The sequence below is a fragment of the Pseudonaja textilis genome, chromosome 2 (genome assembly GCF_049901715.1).
Source record: "Pseudonaja textilis isolate UNSWEBS1 chromosome 2, rPseTex1.2, whole genome shotgun sequence".
NCBI classification, from domain to species: domain Eukaryota; kingdom Metazoa; phylum Chordata; class Lepidosauria; order Squamata; family Elapidae; genus Pseudonaja; species Pseudonaja textilis.
In genome coordinates this window covers 256,492,568-256,513,282 of record NC_141991.1, presented here as the reverse complement: position 1 = coordinate 256,513,282, position 20,715 = coordinate 256,492,568, and the positions used below count along the sequence as shown (strand labels likewise).

The 20,715-nt window shown below is 45.9% G+C and overlaps 1 protein-coding gene across 1 annotated transcript; it reads left to right on the top strand.

Moving 5' to 3' along the window:
- The first annotated feature begins 4,839 nt into the window (after positions 1-4,839).
- CCL19 (C-C motif chemokine ligand 19) lies at positions 4,840-8,428 on the top strand. Its single transcript, XM_087923107.1, has 4 exons — positions 4,840-4,972; positions 5,966-6,092; positions 7,334-7,453; positions 7,847-8,428. The coding sequence occupies exons 1-4, from the start codon at positions 4,906-4,908 to the stop codon at positions 7,866-7,868; spliced, it is 336 nt and encodes a 111-aa protein (XP_087779233.1). The 5' UTR covers positions 4,840-4,905; the 3' UTR covers positions 7,869-8,428.
- Positions 8,429-20,715: the final 12,287 nt, after the last annotated feature.

Sequence of the window (20,715 nt, the reverse complement as noted above, 5' to 3'; positions counted from 1 at the left end):
GATAGATTGATTGATTGATTGATGGATGGATGATAGATAGATAAATAGATGATAGATAGATAGATGATAGATAGATAGATAGATAGATAGATAGATGATAGATAGATGATAGATAGATAGGTGATAGAAAGATAGATAGATAGATAGATGGATAGATAGATAGATAGATGATAGATAGATAGATAGATGATAGATAGATGATAGATAGATGATAGATAGATAGATGATAGATAGATAGATGATAGATAGATGATAGATAGATAGGTGATAGAAAGATAGATAGATAGATTGATGGGTGATAGATAGATAGATAGATGATAGATAGATAGATGATAGATTGATGGATGATAGATAGATAGATAGATGATAGATAGATAGATAGATGATAGATAGATAGATGATAGATAGATGATAGATAGATAGATGATAGATAGATAGATAGATAGATAGATAGATAGATAGATAGATAGATAGATAGATAAGATAGATATATAGACAGACAGACAGATATAGATAATACAGAGAGAGAGAGAGAGAATAGATAGATAGATAGATAGACAGACAGATATAGATAATGCAGAGATAGAGAGATAGAGAAAGAGAGAGAGAAGATAGATAGATAGATAGACAGACAGACAGACAGATATAGATAATACAGAGAGAGAGAGAGAGAGAATAGATAGATAGACAGACAGATAGACAGATATAGATAATACACACAGAGAGAGAGATTAGATAGATAGATAGATAGATAGATAGATAGATAGATAGATAAATAGATAGATGATTGATTGATTGATGGATGATTGATAGATAGATGATAGATAGATAGATAGATTGATTGATGGATGATAGATAGATAGATAGATTGATTGATTGATTGATGGATGGATGATAGATAGATAGATGATAGATAGATAGATAGATAGATAGATAGATATAGATAGATGATAGATAGATAGATAGATGGATAGATAGATAGATAGATAGATAGATAGATAGATAGATAGATAGATAGATAGATGGATAGATAGATAGATAGATAGATAGATAGATAGATAGATAGATAGATAGATAGATAGATGATAGATAGATAGATAGATAGATAGATAGATGGATGGAGAAATGAATGGACAGATGAACAGAAATAACAATAGCAAGAGCCCTGAGACTTATATACAGCTTCACAGAGCTTTTTAGCCCTCTCTAAGCGGTTACAAAGTCAACATTTTGCCCCCAACCATCTGGGTCCTCATTTGACCCACCTCAGAAGGATGGGAGGGTGAGGGAAGCAAGCAGTGGGGTGCCACAAGGTTCCGTCTGAGGCCCAGGACTCTTCAATATCTTTATTAATGACTTAGATGAGGGATAGAAGGGGAACTTAGCAAATTTGCAGATGATACTAAGCTGGCAGGAGTAGCCGACACCCTAGAAGATAGGCTGAAGATCCAGAGGGATCTTGACAGACTGGAACACTGGGCCCTATCTAACAACATGAAATTCAATGTAGAGAAAAGTAAAGTCCTACACTTAGGCAAGAAAAACCAAAAGGACACATCTAGACTGGGTGCAACTGGGCTCAATAGCAGGAACTGGGAGGGGGATCTTGGAGTCTTAGGGGACAATCAGCTAAATAGGAGTCAGCAGTGAGTGTGCAGCAGCCGTAGCCAAAAAAGCCAATGCAATCCTAAATTGCATTAGCAGAGGGATACAATCGAGATCAAGGGAGGTACTAATACCACTCTATAAAGCCTTAGTAAGGCCACACCTAGAGTACTGCATCCAGTTTTGGTCACCACATTATAAAAAAGATGTTGAGACTCTAGAAATAAAGTGCAGAGAAGAGCAACCAGGATGGTGAGGGGACTGGAGGATGAAACATATGAAGAACGGTTGCAGGAACTGGGCCTGGCTAGTCTAGGGAAGAGAAGGACCAGGGGAGTCAGGAGAGCAGTCTTCCAATATTTGAGGGAGGGGCTGCCCCAGGGAGGAGGGGGGATCATGCTATTTTCCAAGGCACCCGAAGGCCAGATAAGGAATAATGGATGGAAACTGATCATGGGGAGATTCAACCTGGAAATAAGGAGAAACTTTCGGACAGGGAAGCCAGCATAGAGAATTCTGGGAGTTGAAGTCCACAAGTCTTCAAGTTGCCAAGTTTGGGGACCCCTGTTCCAAGCTGACACCAACCAGAGCAGAGAAAAACTCAAAGAAGTTGTGCAAGACTGGAAGGTGTGGACAGACCTGGCCCATGGAATCGCCAAGACTCCGAATCGCCAAGACTGCATGGATCACATCTTCCTCCTCCTCCTCTTCCTCCTCCTCCTCCTCCTCCCCCCCTCCCTTTTGGCCTGAGGCTGGGGAGTGCTGAGCCAAGGATGGGTGATTCCACGCAGCCCTAATGGTGGTTGTGGCGGGATCCATCTCTGTCCTTGAGTGCTCAGCTCCTTCATGGCTTCTGCTGCAGCCTCCAAAGCATGTCCCCTCCCTTTTTTGGGGCTGTGCCTGAATAGTGGGGCTCTCTGGTTGCCCCCCCCACTCCTCCTGCCCTTCCTGATATTTAATTGGTTGCACAATTATGAGGTTTTCACCCATCTGGCTTTCTCACTCCCGCGTTCATTTTTATCACAAACAGACCGGTTGTATTTTTATAGTTTATTTTATGAATTTATAATTAATTGCCGCAAAAGCAAGGCTAATAAACACAATTGGAAGGTTGTTTGGATTATGAATTCCCAGCTCTGTTTGCACTTCCAGCTTAATTAGCTCGATCAAGGACCTTGGGGCCGGGGTGCGAGCGTTGAGGGGAACCCTGGTGAATTTTAACCCCTGGGGGCTCAGAGAGGGGCACAAACCCAGCAGTTTCGTTGATGCTCCACGGTGATGAAGGAACCCATAAAATGACCCCAAAGCCGCTTTTTTTTTCCATGCTGAAGAAGTGGCAGAAGCCCCCCCCCCCCCACCCGTGCTCAGATAGGCCAGGAAGATGCGATAGAGGGGAAAAGAGGAACACACACAGGTTAATAATAGTTGAGAACACTCCAGCTTGGAGAAAACCCCTTTCTTTAAAAAAGAGGGTCCTCTATTTCAAGACTTGGAGGAAAAATATTGTACCAGTAATTACGATTTGGCCTATCTGGGTAATGAAACATGCAAGAAAGCAACCGAACTCAGAAAACATCAAGGATTGTAACAACAACAAAAAGTGAGAGAGAGAGAGAGACAGAGAAAAGAATCCCAGATACGCATGGATTAACACCAGACAAACAAGCAAGCAGAAAACAATAACCCACCAAGGAAAAAAAAGCCACACTCCCACCAACACTGCCAGGGTGACAGTGGTGGGATTCAGCTGGTTCTGATCAGTTCTGGAGAGTCAGTAGTGGAAATTTTGAGTCGTTTGGGAGAACCGGCCAATGCTGCCTCTGACTGGCCCCGCCAACCCCGTCTCTTCTCTGCCTCCCACTGAGTCCCAGCTGATTGGCTGGGTCTCCTTGGGTTGCCCTGCACAGGAGAACGGAGCTGGAAAGCAGGTCAGTGGGCAGGGAAGGGGGATTTTGCAGTATCCTTCCCCTGCCACGCCCACCAAGCCACACCCACAGAACTGGTAGTAAAAAAGTTTGAATCCCACCACTGCAGGGTAAGGTAAGCCACTTGTATAAAAAAAAAAAGATAGCGATAGCAGAAGCCCTTAGACTTATATACCATTTCACGGTGCTTTCCAGCCCTCTCTAAGCAGTTTACAGACTCAGCCTGTTGCCCTCCTCATCAATCTGGCACCTCATTTGACCCACCTCGGAAGGAGGGAAGGCTAAGTCAACCTGGAGCTGGTGAGAGTCGAACGGCCAAACGGCTAGCAGCAGTCAGTCAGCAGAAGTCGCCTGCAGTAACCACTACGCCACCGTGGCTCCTACCCCAAAACCTGCTCCTTTCTAGCACTGATTGTGTTGCCTGGTTGGGTAATGAAATGTTTGCAACCAATCTTAGAGATGACCCAGGAAGGACCCCACAGTCTTCCTCCTTTCCACAAACCCCTCGTCGTTTTAGCTCTGATAATGTTACCTAGTTGGATAATGAAACGTCTGTAAAAAAGCAACAACCAGCCAAATCCACAGAGCACCAAGGACCCCACAGTCGTCATTCTCCTCCTCCTCCTCCTCCTCCTCCTCCTCTTCCCCCCACTCCACAAACCCCACTCTCTTCTTACACTGATGACGTTGCCTAGTTGGGTCATGAAACGCCTGCAAGAAAATTACCAAGCTGAGAGATCACCAAGGATCCTCACACTTCCAATGTGAGTTACAAACAGTCTCTCCTGGTGATCAGCCGAGCAAGAGGGTGAGGAGGGGCAGGTGCCAGCGCAAGCGAGGCGAATGCCCAGGGCAACCTTAACGAAGGATGCAAGTGGGCCACCCTGCCGCCTCTTCTTGAAGTCCCCGTGCCATTCCCAGGGCTGAAGCCAGAGCCAACTGACTTTGCCATCTCCCATTTGTTTCCCAACCGTCTCAAACTCCAAAGACAGGGTGGAGGAGAGAGAGAGAGAGAGAGAGAGAGAGGATGAGTCCCTTGGAATCTGGATCCTTTCTTTTTACGACTGCAATGATGGTATTTACTAGAATCAACAATTAACTTTGAGTAAATAAGCACAATAAATTATGGAAATGAGACATCATCTTTGGCAGCTGCACTAAAGATCTGACAACTTTCTCAAGAGGAGCAAGTCCCTGCCAGAAAACCCCTCGGTCCACAAACTGGCAGGAAGGAACTGGCCAGCTGCCAAGGGAAAGAAGGGAAAAAGGAAAACTGAAAGGAGTTTGGACGACAGTATATAGGGAGCCGCAGAAGGCAGCAGGAGCCAGTCCACTCTTCCTGACAGCCCTCGGAGGACCCAATCCTTTGCTCAGGATGATCCTGGCTCCACGCCTCGCCCTCTGTCTCCTGGCGGCCGGACTCTGCCTCTTCCAAGCCCAAGGTAAGGGATCTCACCACTAGGCAGGGATCTTTAAGGGTGCAGGCATAATGCTACGACAGGGTTTCCCAACCTTGGCCTCGCTGGCTGGGGGATTCTGGGAGTTGAAGCCCACCCATCCCAATTTAGTCATAAGTGGAGGATTACCAGTATCCCTCATACCTTCCAGAAGAACGGATGGAAAAGGTGATAGAACCAGGGGGGCGGAAATGATAACATTGACTGCTTTAATTAGGTATCAACGTTTGTTTCTGCTTGGAAAGGGGGTTGGACTAGAAGACCTCCAAGGCCCCTTCCAAGTGTGCTATTCTGTATTCTGATTTGCCCTTTAATCAGCTTTATTCCTAGAAGCAGAGCAGTCCGGATTTAACGGAGACCTTTCCAGCCAAACTTTTGTGGTTTATATTTGTTTGTTTGTTGGTTGGTTGGTTGGTTTGATTGATTGATTTCTTACAGCCGCCTGTCTCTGCAAACGACCCTGGGCTGCTCCCAATTCAAAAACATATAGTACAATTAAAATCTTAAAAAAAAAAAAACATTTTAAACAATTGAAAACGATAAAAGCCTTCAAAACAGCTTGAAAGCGTTTTTGCGGATCCCCAATCGTCAGCTGGGTTTCCCCTAGGTCCCCTTTGCCAAAGCGACACGCTTCAAACCAGGCAACTGATCCGATGCGAATCGAAAGGGTGATCTAAAGCGAGACCTCCAAAATCCGCAGCCGAGCGATTCCCGAGTCCTTGGCGAGCTACCTGCTCTCCCCTGAGTGCCGAACGCTTCCCTCCGCCTGCCAATTGCTCCCCTTGCCACAGCATCTCCCTAGAAGGGGGAAGGGTCTCCAAACTGGGCAACTTGTGACCCTGGTGGACTTCAGTTCCCCGAATTCCTCAGCCAGCAAAGCCCAAATCCACAAGTCTTACAAGTTGTCAGGTTTGGGGATCCCCGAAGACGCTTCCGGCGCTTTGATTCTATGTTCTGCCTTCTCTTTTCCCCTTCTAGGAATGGTGGTTCTCTGGGATTGTTGCATGTCCACCCGAGACAAGCCGCTCTCTCTCCAGTGGCTGTCGAGGTTCAAGGGTTATGAAATCCAGGATACAAACAACGGATGTCCCATCAAGGCTTTTGTGTGAGTACCCCACAAAACACGGGAAAGGGACTGGCTGGCTGGAAAGCCGCAGGTCCTGGTTGGTGGGGTGTGGTATTGGGAGGGTGGCCATGGGGCACCAGACCTGGGGACAAGGTCCCCTTTGCAGCTGGGACCACATTATCTGGGTTGGACTCTGGTTCCAGGTGCATTCACACAACGCAGGGTTTCTTTTAAAATGGATTCATTCATTCATTTATTTATTTTTAAAAAAACTTGTATAGTTTTTAAAATTATTTGTTTATTTTTTTAAAAAAAGCTTATATTTCTTTAAACTTAGCTTTTATTTAAATTTATTTTGTTAAGCTTCCATTTAAACTCATGTGACTTATAAACACCTTGCCAGAGGTAATGTAAGGCAGGGGTCTCCAACCTTGGCTACTTTAAGACTTGTGGACTTCAACTCCCAGAATTCCTCAGCCAGCTTTGGTAATCTAAGGCAGGGGTCTCCAACCTTGGCCACTTTAAGACTTGTGGACTTCAACTCCCAGAATTCCTCAGCCAGCTTTGGTAATCTAAGGCAGGGGTCTCCAACCTTGGCCACTTTAAGACTTGTGGACTTCAACTCCCAGAATTCCTCAGCCAGTTTTGGTAATCTAAGGCAGGGTCTCCAACCTTGGCCACTTTAAGACTTGTGGACTTCAGCTCCCAGAATTCTAGGAGTTGAAGTCCACAAGTCTTAAAGTGGCCAAGGTTGGAGACCCCTGATCTAAGGGGCTGACATCCGTTCAATTAAAGTGCAGTGTAAAACATTGAGCTGTGCACAGGAATCTTAAACTTGAAATCTAAATGTCAAAATTCAGTTAGAGGCCCTCCATCCCAGGTCTTGAATTAAACCGTTGGCCTGGATTGGCAGCCTGTGCCCACTGCATGAGCTGGCTTCAGACAACACGCTGAGTTATATAGTAAAGCTACAAATCCAGCTTGGTCAGGGCTGAGGGTCAGGGTTAGAGCAGAGGGCCTGGAGCTCCAGGGGAGGAAGGCCAGCGCAGAATTCGGCTGAAATGGTTGGCGAGCAGGAGAAGGCAGAGCTATATCGGAGGGCCTGGAGCGGGTCTGGGGCCGCCCTTCGGACAAGCACGCGGCTCGCATGCGCCCTCCTTGGACTCCTAGCTGGTGGTGAGATTCCCAGCCTTGGGATGATGCCCCTGATGGCTCTGCGGAGCCAAGAGGGTAGGCAGGCGGCGTCCCCAGATGGTTTCCTGTGTTTTCTCCTGGCTCAGGTTCATCACGGTGCGTAATCGCAAACTCTGCTACCCTCTTGACTCCCCTGTGGCCGCTGAGTTTAAGACGCTCCTGGATAACAAGCAACCCAGATCCAAGGGGAAAAGTCTGCATAAGAAGTAGGTGGTCTTATCTCCTCCTCCTCCTCCTCCTCTTCCTCCTCCTCCTCCACCTCCATGGGACCCCGCAAAATGGCAGCCAGGGATGGGATTTGGCCATAATGTTAGCTATGGGTTCTCCCGAACCCGGCCAAACCAGTGGCAGCCCACCCCTGGCCTCAACCTGAGAGAGCCCACCTCGCAAGAGGTGCTCCCTGCTTTCTGGAGTAGACCCAGCAATCTGGGCTGCCTTCATTTTCAAAAAGGGGCCTTGTCCCCATCGATTCTGTCCGAGGGCGGTTGCTAATTTCCATCGTGGTCCTGGGGGCATGAAATCTTCCTTATTGCTTCCAGCCACTTCCAGAGACCTCGTTCCTCTGACAGTCACCTGCTTGCTCTCCCCTTCTGTGACAGGAACGCCTCTTCCCAGGCCTGAATCCTTCCCGGGCTGAGCTCCGAAGGAGGTTTACCGCCAGCCAGCAGAAACCCAGCTGGTTGGAATCTCAGCGGGGCTGCTTCTCTACAGCGATGCACCGGCATGTGAGAAGGAAGCCCCTTCGTTCTTCTCTCAGGTTCTGTCGTGCACATTCTGCCTTCAAGCCCACCCCTGTCCCCCTTTCTGCCCAGGGAAATATTCAAGTGGAAATATCCACCTGGAAGAGCCAACCCTGGTCTTCCCCTGCCACCAAGAGGTTCTCCAGGTCTCCGGCTGGTCTTGAGGGCACCTTGGAGGCGCCTCTTAACGTCTTAACGATTTCCCAGAGCCCGAAGCAAGAGGAAGCCTTAGGCGCACCCTAGACCAGGCGCATCCAACCTTGGCAACTTAGACCTATGGACTTCAATTCCCAGAATTCCCCAGCCAGAATAGAATAGAATTAGAATAGAATAGAATAGAATATAGAGTAGGGTAGGGTAGGGTAGGGTAGGATAGGAATAGGATAGGATAGGATAGGATAGGATAGGATAGGATAGGATAGAATTAGAATAGAATAGAATAGAATAGAATATAGAGTAGGGTAGGGTAGGGTAGGGTAGGGTAGGGTGGGATAGGAATAGGATGGATAGGATGGGATGGATGGGATAGGATAGGATGGGATAGAATTAGAATAGAATAGAATAGAATAGAATATAGGAGGGTAGGGTAGGGTAGGGTAGGGTAGGGATAGGAATAGGAATAGGAATAGGAATAGGATAGAATAGAATAGAATAGAATAGAATAGAATGAATAGGATAGAATAGAATAGAATAGAATAGAATATGAATTAGGAATAGGATAGGATAGGATAGCATATTTGATTCGGCCAAGTGTGATTTAGAGTCACAAGGAAATTGTCTCCAGTGCAGAAGCTCTCAATGTACATGCAATAATAAGAATAATATAATAATAATGATACCCAAAAGAGAAGTAGTAGAAAAGATGGGAATAGTAATAGTAATAGTAATACAGTCCTACTACACGTGTAAATATCCTTAGACCTAAGACAATGCTGAGAGAATGAGGTGTTCAGCAGAGTGATGGCATGGGGGTGGGGGGAGCGGGGGGGAACTACCTTGGTGTCGAATTGTTTTGGCATGCGATGCCCCACAGTGGAGTCCCAAGGGGAGATGTCGAAAGAGTTGATGTCCAGGATGACCCAGGCATTATCTAGGTCCTCGGTGGAAGGCAGTCTGGTTGCAAGTGGTTTTTTTTTCTGAAGTCCTAACTATCCGCCGGAGTTTGTACCTTGCTTGTTTGTACCTGGCTGTGCCAAACAGTCCACAGGTCTTAAAGTTGCCACGGTTGGACACTGCTGCCTTAGATGACGGCTTTTGCCTCCTTCCTGGGTCGGGCTTGGAAGACGGCTAGTGGCCAGTTTACCTTCTTGAAGATGACCATCGTTGCACTCCGGTGTTTGATAAGAAAAGGTGGTTGGGGGAAAGCGAACTCTAAAATCTTCATTAATGCAGATCTTTGCAACATTGTATCGATAAATAATGTATAAATCATGTATCTCACTTGGCTGTTAAGGTATAAAACACCTGTGCTGACATACACTTCATTAAAAATATGTTTTAAGTAAAAACGGCTTGATTGTTTCATTCTTTCTCTTAAGCTCACAGACTTATTCCAGGCAACAGCCAATGTTCCAAACTGAGGACATATCAGCACTTCCTGTTTATTTTTTAAAAATTAATGCTTTTTATTTTAATAGCAGGAGGAAGATAAATAGAGCAAAACATAGAAATGTTAGTGATGGTTATATATACAAAAAGAAGGGGAATTAAGAGCCCATAATAATACTCTATCAAAAACCAAAATACCTCATAATATATGTCATTATAACAACAAACCATTACAATCCCGCCCTCTTTCTCTGCCTGTCTGTGACTGTGTCTGTCTCTCTCTCTGTCTGTCTTTCTCTGTCTCTGTCTCCCCATCTCTCTACACACTCACATACACACAATGTATATAAAAAGCCTCCCTTTTTACGACCCTTAATTTGGGGTAGAGTCAGGGCGACTGGATGGAGCTGAGGGCTTACTGCATGTGGAGTTTGCAGCAGTTATTTTTTCTTTACGCCCAAGGAGACAGGAAAGATAGATAGATAGATAGATAGATAGATAGATAGATAGATAGATAGATAGATAGATAGATAGATAGATAGATAGATAGATAGATAGATAGATAGATGATAGATAGATGATAGATAGATAGATAGATAGATAGATAGATAGATAGATAGATAGATAGATGATAGATAGATAGATAGATAGATAGATAGATAGATAGATAGAGATAGATAGATAGATAGATAGATAGATAGATAGATAGAGAGAGAGAGAGAGAGAGAGAGAGAGAGATAGATAGATATAGATAGATAGATAGATAGATAGATAGAGATAGATAGATAGAGATAGATAGATAGATAGAGATATAGATATATAGATATGCAAATCCAAATTCAAGTACATATATATTTCTAATTCACTGATACCACTATCTTTTTTTAAACCTACTTTATTCTGTGTGCCATATCTCCTTACACACTACTCATCTGTGCAAAGCCAACCTCTAGAGCCAAGCTGTTAATCCGGTGCAATCAAGCCTCAGTCCACGGCGTAAAAGAAGCCACATATTTCTCCTCCCAACTCTGCAAGATCTGCAGCGTCAGGGAGAACCCATTTACGTTGCCTGATTGCCCAATTCCATGCCCAGGGCAAATAGTTTACGGGAAGAATGTCCTCTGAGGATTATAGCTCTTGTCAAATAATCATATTTATATAAACCAATGCCTTCTGCCAAAACTTGGAATATCAGAGCTTGTTGTTTAAACAATGCTTGGCCTGTAGGTTATGCCAGGTTGATGCTACACTGGTTTAAAAAAAAATCACAGCCTGACATCTTGGCAACAGCTTGTAAGCTGTTCAGTCTCGACAGCAGCAGGCTATCGTATCTATCACACCGAGCGTGTCGGTGTGTATCGCTTCATCTTTGTTTTGCAAATAGACTGGGTGTAGGTGAGAGAGAGAGAGGGAGGGAGGGAGAGAGAGAAAGATGAGACGCTATAGAATAGAATAACAGAGTTGGAAGGGACCTTGGAGGTCTTCTAGTCCAACCCCCTGCTTAGGCAGGTGGAAACCCTACACCACTTCAGACAAATAGTTTCCCAATCTCTTCTTAAAAACCTCCAGTGTTGGAGTATTCGGTGGCAGAATGGTTAAGAGTGCAGTACTGCAAGCTACTTCTGCTGACTGCCAGCTGCCTGAAATTTGGCAATTCAAATCTCACCGGCTCCAGGTCGACTCAGCCTTCCGTCCTTCCAAGGTCGATCAAATGGAGACCCAGATTGTTGGGGGCAACAGGCTGATTCTGTACATGGCTTAGAGTGGGCCGTAAAGCACTATAAAGTGGTATATAAGTCTACGTGCTATTGCTATTCACAGCTTCTGAAGGCCAGCTGTTCCACTGGTTAATTCTTCTTCTAATTATCAGGACATTCCTCCTCAGTTCCCGGTTGCTTCTCTCCTGGATGAGTTTCCCCCCGTTGCTTCTTCTCCGGCCTTCTCTGGGGCTTTGGAGAATCGCTTGGGGCCCCTCCCTCTTCTTGGTGGCAACCCCTGAGATCTTGGAGCACCGTCATCCTGTCTCCCCTGGTCCTTCTTGTCATCAGACTAGACACACCCAGTGCCAGCAACCAGGGGTTGAGCAGCGGATGGACAGGAAGACTTCCAACTCTGCTCTTCTGTCAACTAGCTCTTGTAAGACAATACAAGAGGGCGATTTGATCAGGAGGTGATGAAGCTCCTTTCTTGCTGGGTTGGTGGGGATGGAGAACCAAAGAGGGGAATTCTTGGCTTTGCCTTCAACGGCCGAAAAGCCCGTGGCTTTTAAGAATAAGGAGGTATCTGGGCAGCCCATGCTTGGATCTCCGCCAGGTGTTGCAGCCTCACATGGAGGGGCCACCTGAGAAGCTGCCGTGCAAGTTTGACATTAATTGCATTAATTGATACAATTAAGACAATTGTGTGGGTCCAGAGGTATTTCACAAGAAGACCCCTCCACTCCTTCACTAGCCATGGAATCCCTTATGCCACCAGGTCGAAATTTCGGACCTGGACAACCTAGAACGATGCCGCCTACGGTCTGACCTGAGCTTAGTACACAGAATTGTCTGCTACAATGTCCTATCTGTCAGTGACTTCTTCAGCTTCAACCACACGGCCAAACAATAGATACAAACTCAAAGTAAACTGCTCCAAACTCGACTGCGGAAAACATGACTTCAGCCACAGAGCGGTCGATGCCTGGAACACACCCCCTGACTCTGTTGTTACATCCTCTGACCCACAAAGCTTCAACCTCAAACTAACCACTATTGACCTCACCCCATTCCTAAGAGGTCTGCAAGGGGCGTGCGTAAGTGCACCATCGTGCCTCCCGTCCCTGTCCTGTTGTCCCCTTGTATTTTTACTCATCTATTACGTATATGCTTATCCCTGTTTATACTTATATGTTCATATGTTATGTTCATAGTTATACTTGTTTTCTCACACATGCTGGACAAACAAATGAAATAATATAGAATAAAGAAAGGGGCGGAGGCTTTGTGCATGGGTTACATTGAGGTGCTGGAGAAACCGGGCAAATCTGGCGGGGGGTGTGTGTAATCCCACCCTCCCAACAGCTGGGCTGTGTAAAATGAAAGAGGCTGAAGGAGGAGAGGAAATTCCAGGCCTTGGGACACGGAGTGCTATCACTCCCCTGCCTGCTTCCCAGAGACACAAGACGATCCTCGGGGTCATTCCTACGCGGGAAGCTTCCTTCTGAAGTGTTGGGCTCTGACCTGGGGCGTCCGAGGAGGGACGGGAGGAGGAGGAGGAGGAGGAGGAGGAGGAGAGCAGTGGTGTGAAGGCTCATCCCTCCTCACAGAGAGCAAGTCCCAGCTGGACCCCCTGCTGCCTCTTCCCCATCCCATCACCCTGGCATGGAGTGTGACAGAATTACAGAATAGCAGAGTTGGAAGGGGCCTTGGAGGTCATCTAGTCCAGTAGTCACCAACCAGTTGGCCGGGGACCACTGGTGGTCCACAAGAAAATTTTGGTGGTCCGCAGAGAAATGTCCCCCCCAAAGCAATTAAACCAGGCTGCGCGGGAACACAAGGTTTGCGTTGCTTGCATTGCGAACAACGCGAGGTAGTGAGGGGCGGGGGGAAAGGGGGGAAACTTGCCCCATGCGCCCCACGCACCTGGCTGGGCCCCGGGCTGCTTCTTTCTGCTTCTTTCTTCTTCTGCTTTTGGCTGCATGCAAGGAAAGCAGCAGAAGCCGCAGAAGTCTTTCCTTCTCTCCCGCAAACTCTGCCAGAAATGAGTCTTGGGGACCCTGCAAGGCCTCCTGCTCCAAGAGGCTGCAAAGACTCATTTCTGGCGGAGTTTGGGGGAGAGGAAGAAAGACTTCTGCGGCTTCTGTTGCTTTCCTTGCATGGAGCCAAAAGTCTCTCCCTTTCTCTCTCTCTTTCCCCCTGAGAACGGAGCTAAAAAGCAGGTTATGAATGTGGCTGCCTTGGAGTGGGTGGGGCAGAGGTGAGTATTCAGCAGGTTCTGACCAGTTCTGGAAAACCGGTAGTGGAAATTTTGAGTAGTTCGGAATCCCACCTCTGACTGGCCCCGCCCCATCTATTCTCTGCCTCCCAAGTCCCAGCTGATCAGTCGGGTCTTCTTCTGTTGCCCTGCAAAGGAGAATGGAGCTGGAAAGCAGGTTAGTGAGGTAAGGAAGGGAGGGGATTTTGCAGTAATCTTCCCTTGGAGTGGGGTGGAAATGGAGATTTTACAGTATCCTTCCTTTGTCACACTCAACAAGCTACACCCACAGAACTGGTAGTAAAATTTTTTGAATCCCACCACTGGGTTGGGTGTGTGTGTGAGGGACCTGTGTGTGTGTGTGTGTGTGTGTGTGTGTGTGTGTGTGTGTGTGAGAGAGAGAGAGAGAGAGAGAGAGAGAGAGAGAGAGAGAGAGAACATCACTGCCAGTGTTCTGAGGTTTGTCAAAATTCACATCCGTGGTCCGCTGGATTTAAAAGTATGTGCTTGGTAGTCCCTGAGTTCCAAAAAGTTCGCAACCCCTGTTCTAGTCCAAATCCTTGCCTAAGTAGGAGACCCTATACCAGAGGTCTCCAAACTTAGCAACTTGAAGACTTGTGGACTTCAACTCCCCAGAATTCTCCAGCCAGCAGAGCTGCCAAGTTTGTTGCCAAGTTTGGCTCTGCTGGCTGGAGAATTCTGGGAGTTGAAGTCCAGAAGTCTTCAAGTTGCCAAGTCTGGGGACCCCTCCTGCCCTAGACCATCCCAGGCAAATGGCTGTCCGACCTCCTGTGATGGAGCAACTTCTGGAGTCAAACCATCCCATTGATTGTCCCAAAGGTGCTTTTTCAAGGGGTCTAACTAGGACTTTTCATCTCCCAGCCTTGGCAGCGCCGCCTTCTCCGCCACTGTTCCTCCTCGGGCGATTCTCCTTTGACTTTTCTCCTCGGCTGACCCCCCCCCCCCATACACCTGGCCATTTGCCCTGGGCAAATGGGCCACCGCCCCTCCGTCCCATGGGCTTCGGCACGGCCGATTCACCGAAGCAGGGCTCGTCCTGGGCTTTTCGCCACCCGGGACAGTTAGTCATCAAGCAATTGGCTAGCTGCCAATGCCATAAGCCCCGGTGGGATCTTGGTGGTGGGACTTGGGGAAGGGGCTGCATCCCAAGGGCTTTAGGGAAGCCAAAAGCTTTTTAGGAGAAGGAAAGGGGAGGGGGTGAGTAAGGAAGAGAAGGGAAGAGCAAGGGAGGGTAAGTACGCTGGCTTCATCCAATGGGGAAAGGGGAGAGAAAGGAAAGGAAGGAAGGAAGGAAGGAAGGAAGGAAGGAAGGAAGGAAAAGGAAGGAAGGAAGGAAGGAAGAGAAAGAAAGAAAGAAAGAAAGAAAGAAAGAAAGAAAGAAAGAAAGAAAGAAAGAAAGAAAGAAAGAAAGAAAGAAAGAAAGAGGGAAGGGAAAGTGAATGAGATATGGATGGATGGTGGGAGGGAGGGAAAAAGTAAAGGAAGGAAGGACCACAAACATCTGGCAACTTCAGAGGATACTTTGAAACAGCACAGCAATCCAGGGCTGGAAGGGACCTTGGAGGTCATGTAGTCCAATCCCCTGCTCCAGCAGGAGCCTTTATGTCATCTGGATTATTTTGGTGCCTCTAATGCAGAGGAGAAATTCCCAGAACAGGGAAGGGGTTTACTAGGCAAAGCTGCCACGCAGAGGAATTGGCTTCCCCAAATCTCCGTTGTAAAGTGGGTGAAAGCTCACTGAACAGCTGCCTTGCTTTGCAACGGAGCCTCGGGGAAGCCAGATCCACTTAGCGACTGTGTGACTCACTTAAGAGCTGCAACCACTCGCTTAACAACACCGGCAAGACCAGTCGTAAAGTGGGGGAAAGCTCTTGCTTAGCAACCAAAATTTTGGATTCAATTGCCGTCGTAAATCGAGGACTCTCTGCCCCCCTCGGCATGGCAGCCTTGCCTAGTAAACTCCTCCCTTTTCGGGGAATTACCCCTAACCCCAAAGCCCACCTACTCCTTGGGGGTCTCCTGCTCTTCAAACGACCCCCTCCTCCACCCTGACCCTGCAGGACTTTGGAAAGGCAGGGAAAACCTTGGGGGTCAAGAGACCGGAAGAGTTACTGGACATTTCGTTCCAACCGTCCGTTTATTGTCTTAGTCAGTTTTAATGGTCTGTCTTGTTTCCTTTCTGTGGCCAAATGGGCCGGCGGCTCTCATTTCTCCTTTTCTTTCTCACCTGCTGTGGAATTAGTTTGCCCCAGAGATCGTGGGCAGTTGTAGATATGCAATCACACACAACAATTACACACAAACACACACACAGGCCCTTGCCCAGATTAATTCTCCTTCCGGGCAGTTGGCAGCCTGGATGACAACAAACGCGGCCTGAGGTCAGGAATCCCGGCCAGAAGTCTCCCCTGGACCCCCCCGAGGATGATGGATGGTGTGTGGATCTCTTCCTAATCCTCTTTTTTTTAAAAAAAGTGGATCCTTTAAAGGGGAACTTATGGCATTCGCAGCCGTTCTGCGCTTTTCCCTACAAGGGGGAGCGTGGATACTGAATTTAGTTGTCAGCCCTTCCTGCCTTCCCCCTCTATCACAGCAGCAACAGTAAGCGACAGTGGGCAACCCAGAGATCATGCATTCAACCCCTCCCCTGAACACCTGTGAAAAGAGGGGGGTGGGGGCTCTGATGGAGTCTTAGAGAGCCCTCGGTGCAGGGGATGCTTAGGGGGTTGTGGGGGGAGGGGGGGAGGCTGCTTCCTAATGGCCTGGATATTCCAACCAGCCCTCCTCCTCTCCCCTCCGCTTGGCCTCTTGGCCCATTGGTCCAACCCACAAGGCCCGAGGGAGAGGAAGAAGAAGGAGAAGGAGGAGCAAGAGAGAAGGAGAAGAAGGAGAAGGAGAAGGAGAAGAAGGAGAAGGAGAAGGAGAAGGAGAAGAGGAGGAGGAGGAGGAGGAGGAAGAGATGAAGGAGGAGGAAGAAGGAGGAGGTGGAGGAGGAGGAGGAGAAGAAGAAGAAAAAGAGAAGAGAAGAAGAAGAGGTGAAGGAGGAGGGAGGAGGAAGAGGAGGAAGAAGAAGAAGAGGAAGAAGAGAAAGGAGGAGGAGGAGGAAGAAGAAGAGGAAGAAGGAGGAGGAGGAGAAGAAGAAGAAAAAGAGAAGAAGAAGAGGTGAAGGAGGAGGAGGAGGAGGAGGAAGAAGAAGAAGAGGAAGAAGGAGGAGGACTTCCGGTTTGAAGGGCTTCGGCGACAGATAGGAATCCGTGATCATGCACGGTTTCTGCCTGGGCTCGCCGCTGGAGCGCCCCGAGCCGGCTGGTTTTGGGGCTAAGCCACCCCGTAGAATTGGTGGAGAAGGGGGAGACTGCCAGCAGGGTTGAGGAGAGCTGCATCTCTCCTCCTCAGCTGGTCAAACTCCCTTTCCTGAAGGCGATAGGAGCGGTGGTCAGAAATGGCCACCTCAAAGAAGAACTCAACCGGAAAAGAACACGCAGGGGGAAGATAAGAAGTGAAAGTTTTGGCTGACCGGCTTAAGTTGAAAAAGCAATAACTAAGGTACCCTGGAACTTAAATTTTACAAAAGATAACATCGCTCCCAAAGAAGAGTCGGAAGCAGGGAAAGAAAGTGAAAAGGGAAAGGTTTGGCTTTTTTTTCTTCGCTCTCCTTCCTTACACTGACAGTTAAGAGACCTAAATAAGAAATCAGAAAAATCCGCTTTGGCATCAATAGGCAATTAAGCTGAAAATACAATTAAATGCCAAAGGGACAATAAAGATTTCTGGACATTAAAAAACTTTTTCTTCTATAAGCAGGAGGGGAGAGAAAAAGAATAAGGGCAGGATCTGGAAGAGGGAGGAGACTGCCTGGACTTCAAAAGAATCTAAAGTGAAATTTCAATAAGACTTCTAAAAGATACATTTTAACTGAAACTTTGCAACTAAATACTAACCCCAGGAAGAGAAAGTGAAAAAAAAGAAAGTGTAAAAAGAAACAGCTTGGATTGCTTGGTGACTTTTGGATTTTGGGTTATTATATTTGAATGACTAAAACTAATTGGGTGGTTGTTTAAAATTTTTTACAATGGCATCACTTCTGGATGAATTGAAAATGGAACTTAAAAAATACAAAGATGCACAAGAAGGGAAGGGTTCTTTTGGCTTCGTTTTCCAATTCTTAGAAATGGAGATCTGGAACTATGAGAAACAACAAGAAAAGACTGCAAAACAAGAAGACTGGGACAAAGAAGAAGCCATCTTTAATGAACAAGTAACTCTATGTGAGGAAGAAAAAGGAAAGTTGGGAAAGAGAATGGAGAACTTAAGACTTAAAAAAACAACCAAAGAAAAGAAAAATAATTTGAAAAATAAATATAATGTTGAAAAGCAACAGAAAAGGGGGATGCAGAAGAGGGAAATAGAGGTAGAGAGACAAAGGGGTAAAAAGGGGAGAGAGAAGAAGAGAGGGAAGAAGAAAAGGAAAAGAAGTTACAAAGGTCTGGAGCAAGATATAAAGAAACAGGACCTATTTAGAGATAATGGGTGAAAATCTAACTGAAAAAGGGATTCTGTAAAGGTACATAAGATTGTATTGTTATATTTGTAATAGAAATAACTTTAGAAAATTGGAAACAACATATGATTAAAAAAGAGGAATAAAATAGTGTAATTTAGTGAAATGTTTGTGAATAAAATAAATGAAATAAAATAAATGAGAAAATTGAATTAGGAAGGAATGGGAACATTTTAATCAGTCAATGTTTTATAAAATATAAGTGAAGGGGGGGGGAATTAACTATGGAAAGTTCATAATTGTTCCCATAGAAGTATGAGATCTATTTGAAAAGTAATGTGCAAAATGTTAATGAATATTAATATTAATGATAGAATTGAATTGGAATGGATTGTTGTTTTAATTATATTATACATTTATAATTTTTTCTTTTTTCAAGAATACAGTGTGTAGTTTAAGAGTGTACCAAGCAGAATCCGAATGGAAGTTATGTATTATATTGAGTGTTATAATTTTAGGGGAAAGATATAAAGGCGTCATACTCCAATCAGTAATTACAGGAGAAATTTTGTTTAATGAGAAAAGATAATAGACAATTGAAACGGGACAGACAAAAAATATAAATACAATGATTTGAATTGAGATGGAATAAATAAAATAAAATTAAGAAAATTAAAAGAGGGGAGAAGCTATGTAGAAAATGTAAAATAGTAATAAGATATGGAATAGAATATAAATATGACCACGAACCTGAATTTGCCTCTGTATGAAGAAATGTAACCCGGGATTATGCTGCTTTCAAAAAAGTTGTTTTACTTGTATTTCTTTTCTTTTTGTGAAAACTCAAATAAAACTTACAAAAAAAAAAGAGGAAGAAGGAGGAGGAGGAGAAGAAGAAGAAAAAGAGAAGAAGAAGAAGAGGTGAAGGAGGAGGAGGAGGAGGAGGAGGAAGAGGAAGAGGAAGAAGGAGGAGGAGGAGAAGAAGAAGAAGAAAAAGAGAAGAAGAAGAAGTGAAGGAGGAGGAGGAAGAAGAGGAAGGGAGGAGGAGGAGGAGGAGAAGAAGAAGAGTGGTGCTCTTCCACCTTTATTGCCTAAATATCCTGGTGTAACCGAGATAACTTCCACGCTCCGCTGACTCGGAGTCGGGCCTGCCTAAGGGGTTCTGCCTTCCTGCACACCTGCAGTGATGCCCTGTATGCAGCTGTTGTGTCTTGTTTGCAGGCACCGATCTGGCATGCTGCCAAGACACTTGAGCCAGACTGAAGGGGCCGAGTAAACCAACCGTCCCTTGTTCGCGTTCATTTAAAAGAGAACAAGATGTTAAATGTCATGTTAAGAGGCAGCTAATCTGGAAATCTGACGGGGAAAGAGTTAGGAGGAATTGCACAACTGGAATTCTCCTCTTCAGCCAAATTTGGGGATGAAAGAGGCCATTTTGCTCAGCCAGCAGCCGGGGGTCACAGGTTGAGTCACATTCTGACATGAATACAACCCCATTTTCCTCTTTATTCATTTACTAGCTGGGTACCCACGCTTTACTACGAAACTATGTGGTGGGGCTCAGTTTGGGGGGAGGAAAATAAGGGGGGGAAATTCTGCCTCTGCTTACCAGCATCCATGGGTGTTCCTCTGGCTAGCATCCTGTCAGTGTGTGAGAGAGTTGAGGGCTGTTTGGAAACTGAAAGAGTATTTGCTGTGTGAGCAAGAAGGAGACAGCAAGGAGCCTGGGTGTGGCTTAGCTCAACTGCTCTGTACTAAAGCTGCTTGGTGCTGTGAAACCAAAACTGAAACTCCTCTCCTCCGCCTTTGGAACAGATTTCTTTTCAGGTGGGGAGGTAGAGTAGAACTCCTTAGCATCAGAGCGTGTTAATAATAATAATATAGGATAATACTAATGCTCTGATGGTTATTTTGAAAAACCCTTTCTTAGGGAGCCCCTAGAAGCCAAGAGGAACCTATGGGTCAAATTTCAAGTTTGTAGGCTTGATGGTTCTGGAGATTTTGTGATGATGCGTGAGGGGCATTTCATATATATATGAATTATATATATATATCTGTATTGAGTTCGTTTGTTAGGTATATAATTCAGAGTCTCATTTGCATTCTCACGAACACAATACAGAAGCCTGATGAAGGCAGATGAGATTCTGCCAAAACGTTGCTACAACTTTAAAAGCACAACTACAATGACGTGGGAAAATACCCGAACAAAGCTGAATGCCATACTTGTAAGTAAAAACATTACAGGTACTCGGTGGCCCTCCAGCCACACAAAGAAAAGTGGATTGCAGGTATAATAGAGAATAATGGGCTGTTCTCAAAATAAATAGCAATATTGTGTATAAAATCCTAACATCCGTTCCAATTCGTTTACAGAATCATAACAAACAATTGTGCCACAGACTTCCTAGCTGCAGGTAGTCCTGGACTTTCGACAATTCATTTAATGACCAAGGTTACACTGTGAGGGAAAGAAGTGACTCGTGACTGCTTTTCACACTGGTGACCGTTGCAACTTCCCCACGGTCACATGATCCAACTTTGGCTGCTCCGCAAATGACCTGTGAAAAATGATTTCACAAGAAGAGTTCTCCACTCCTCGACTCGTTGCAGAAGACCTTATGCCACCAGACTCAAAATTCTAGACCTAGAAAACCTGGAACTACGCCGCCTTCGGTCTGATCTAAGTATAGTATATAAAATC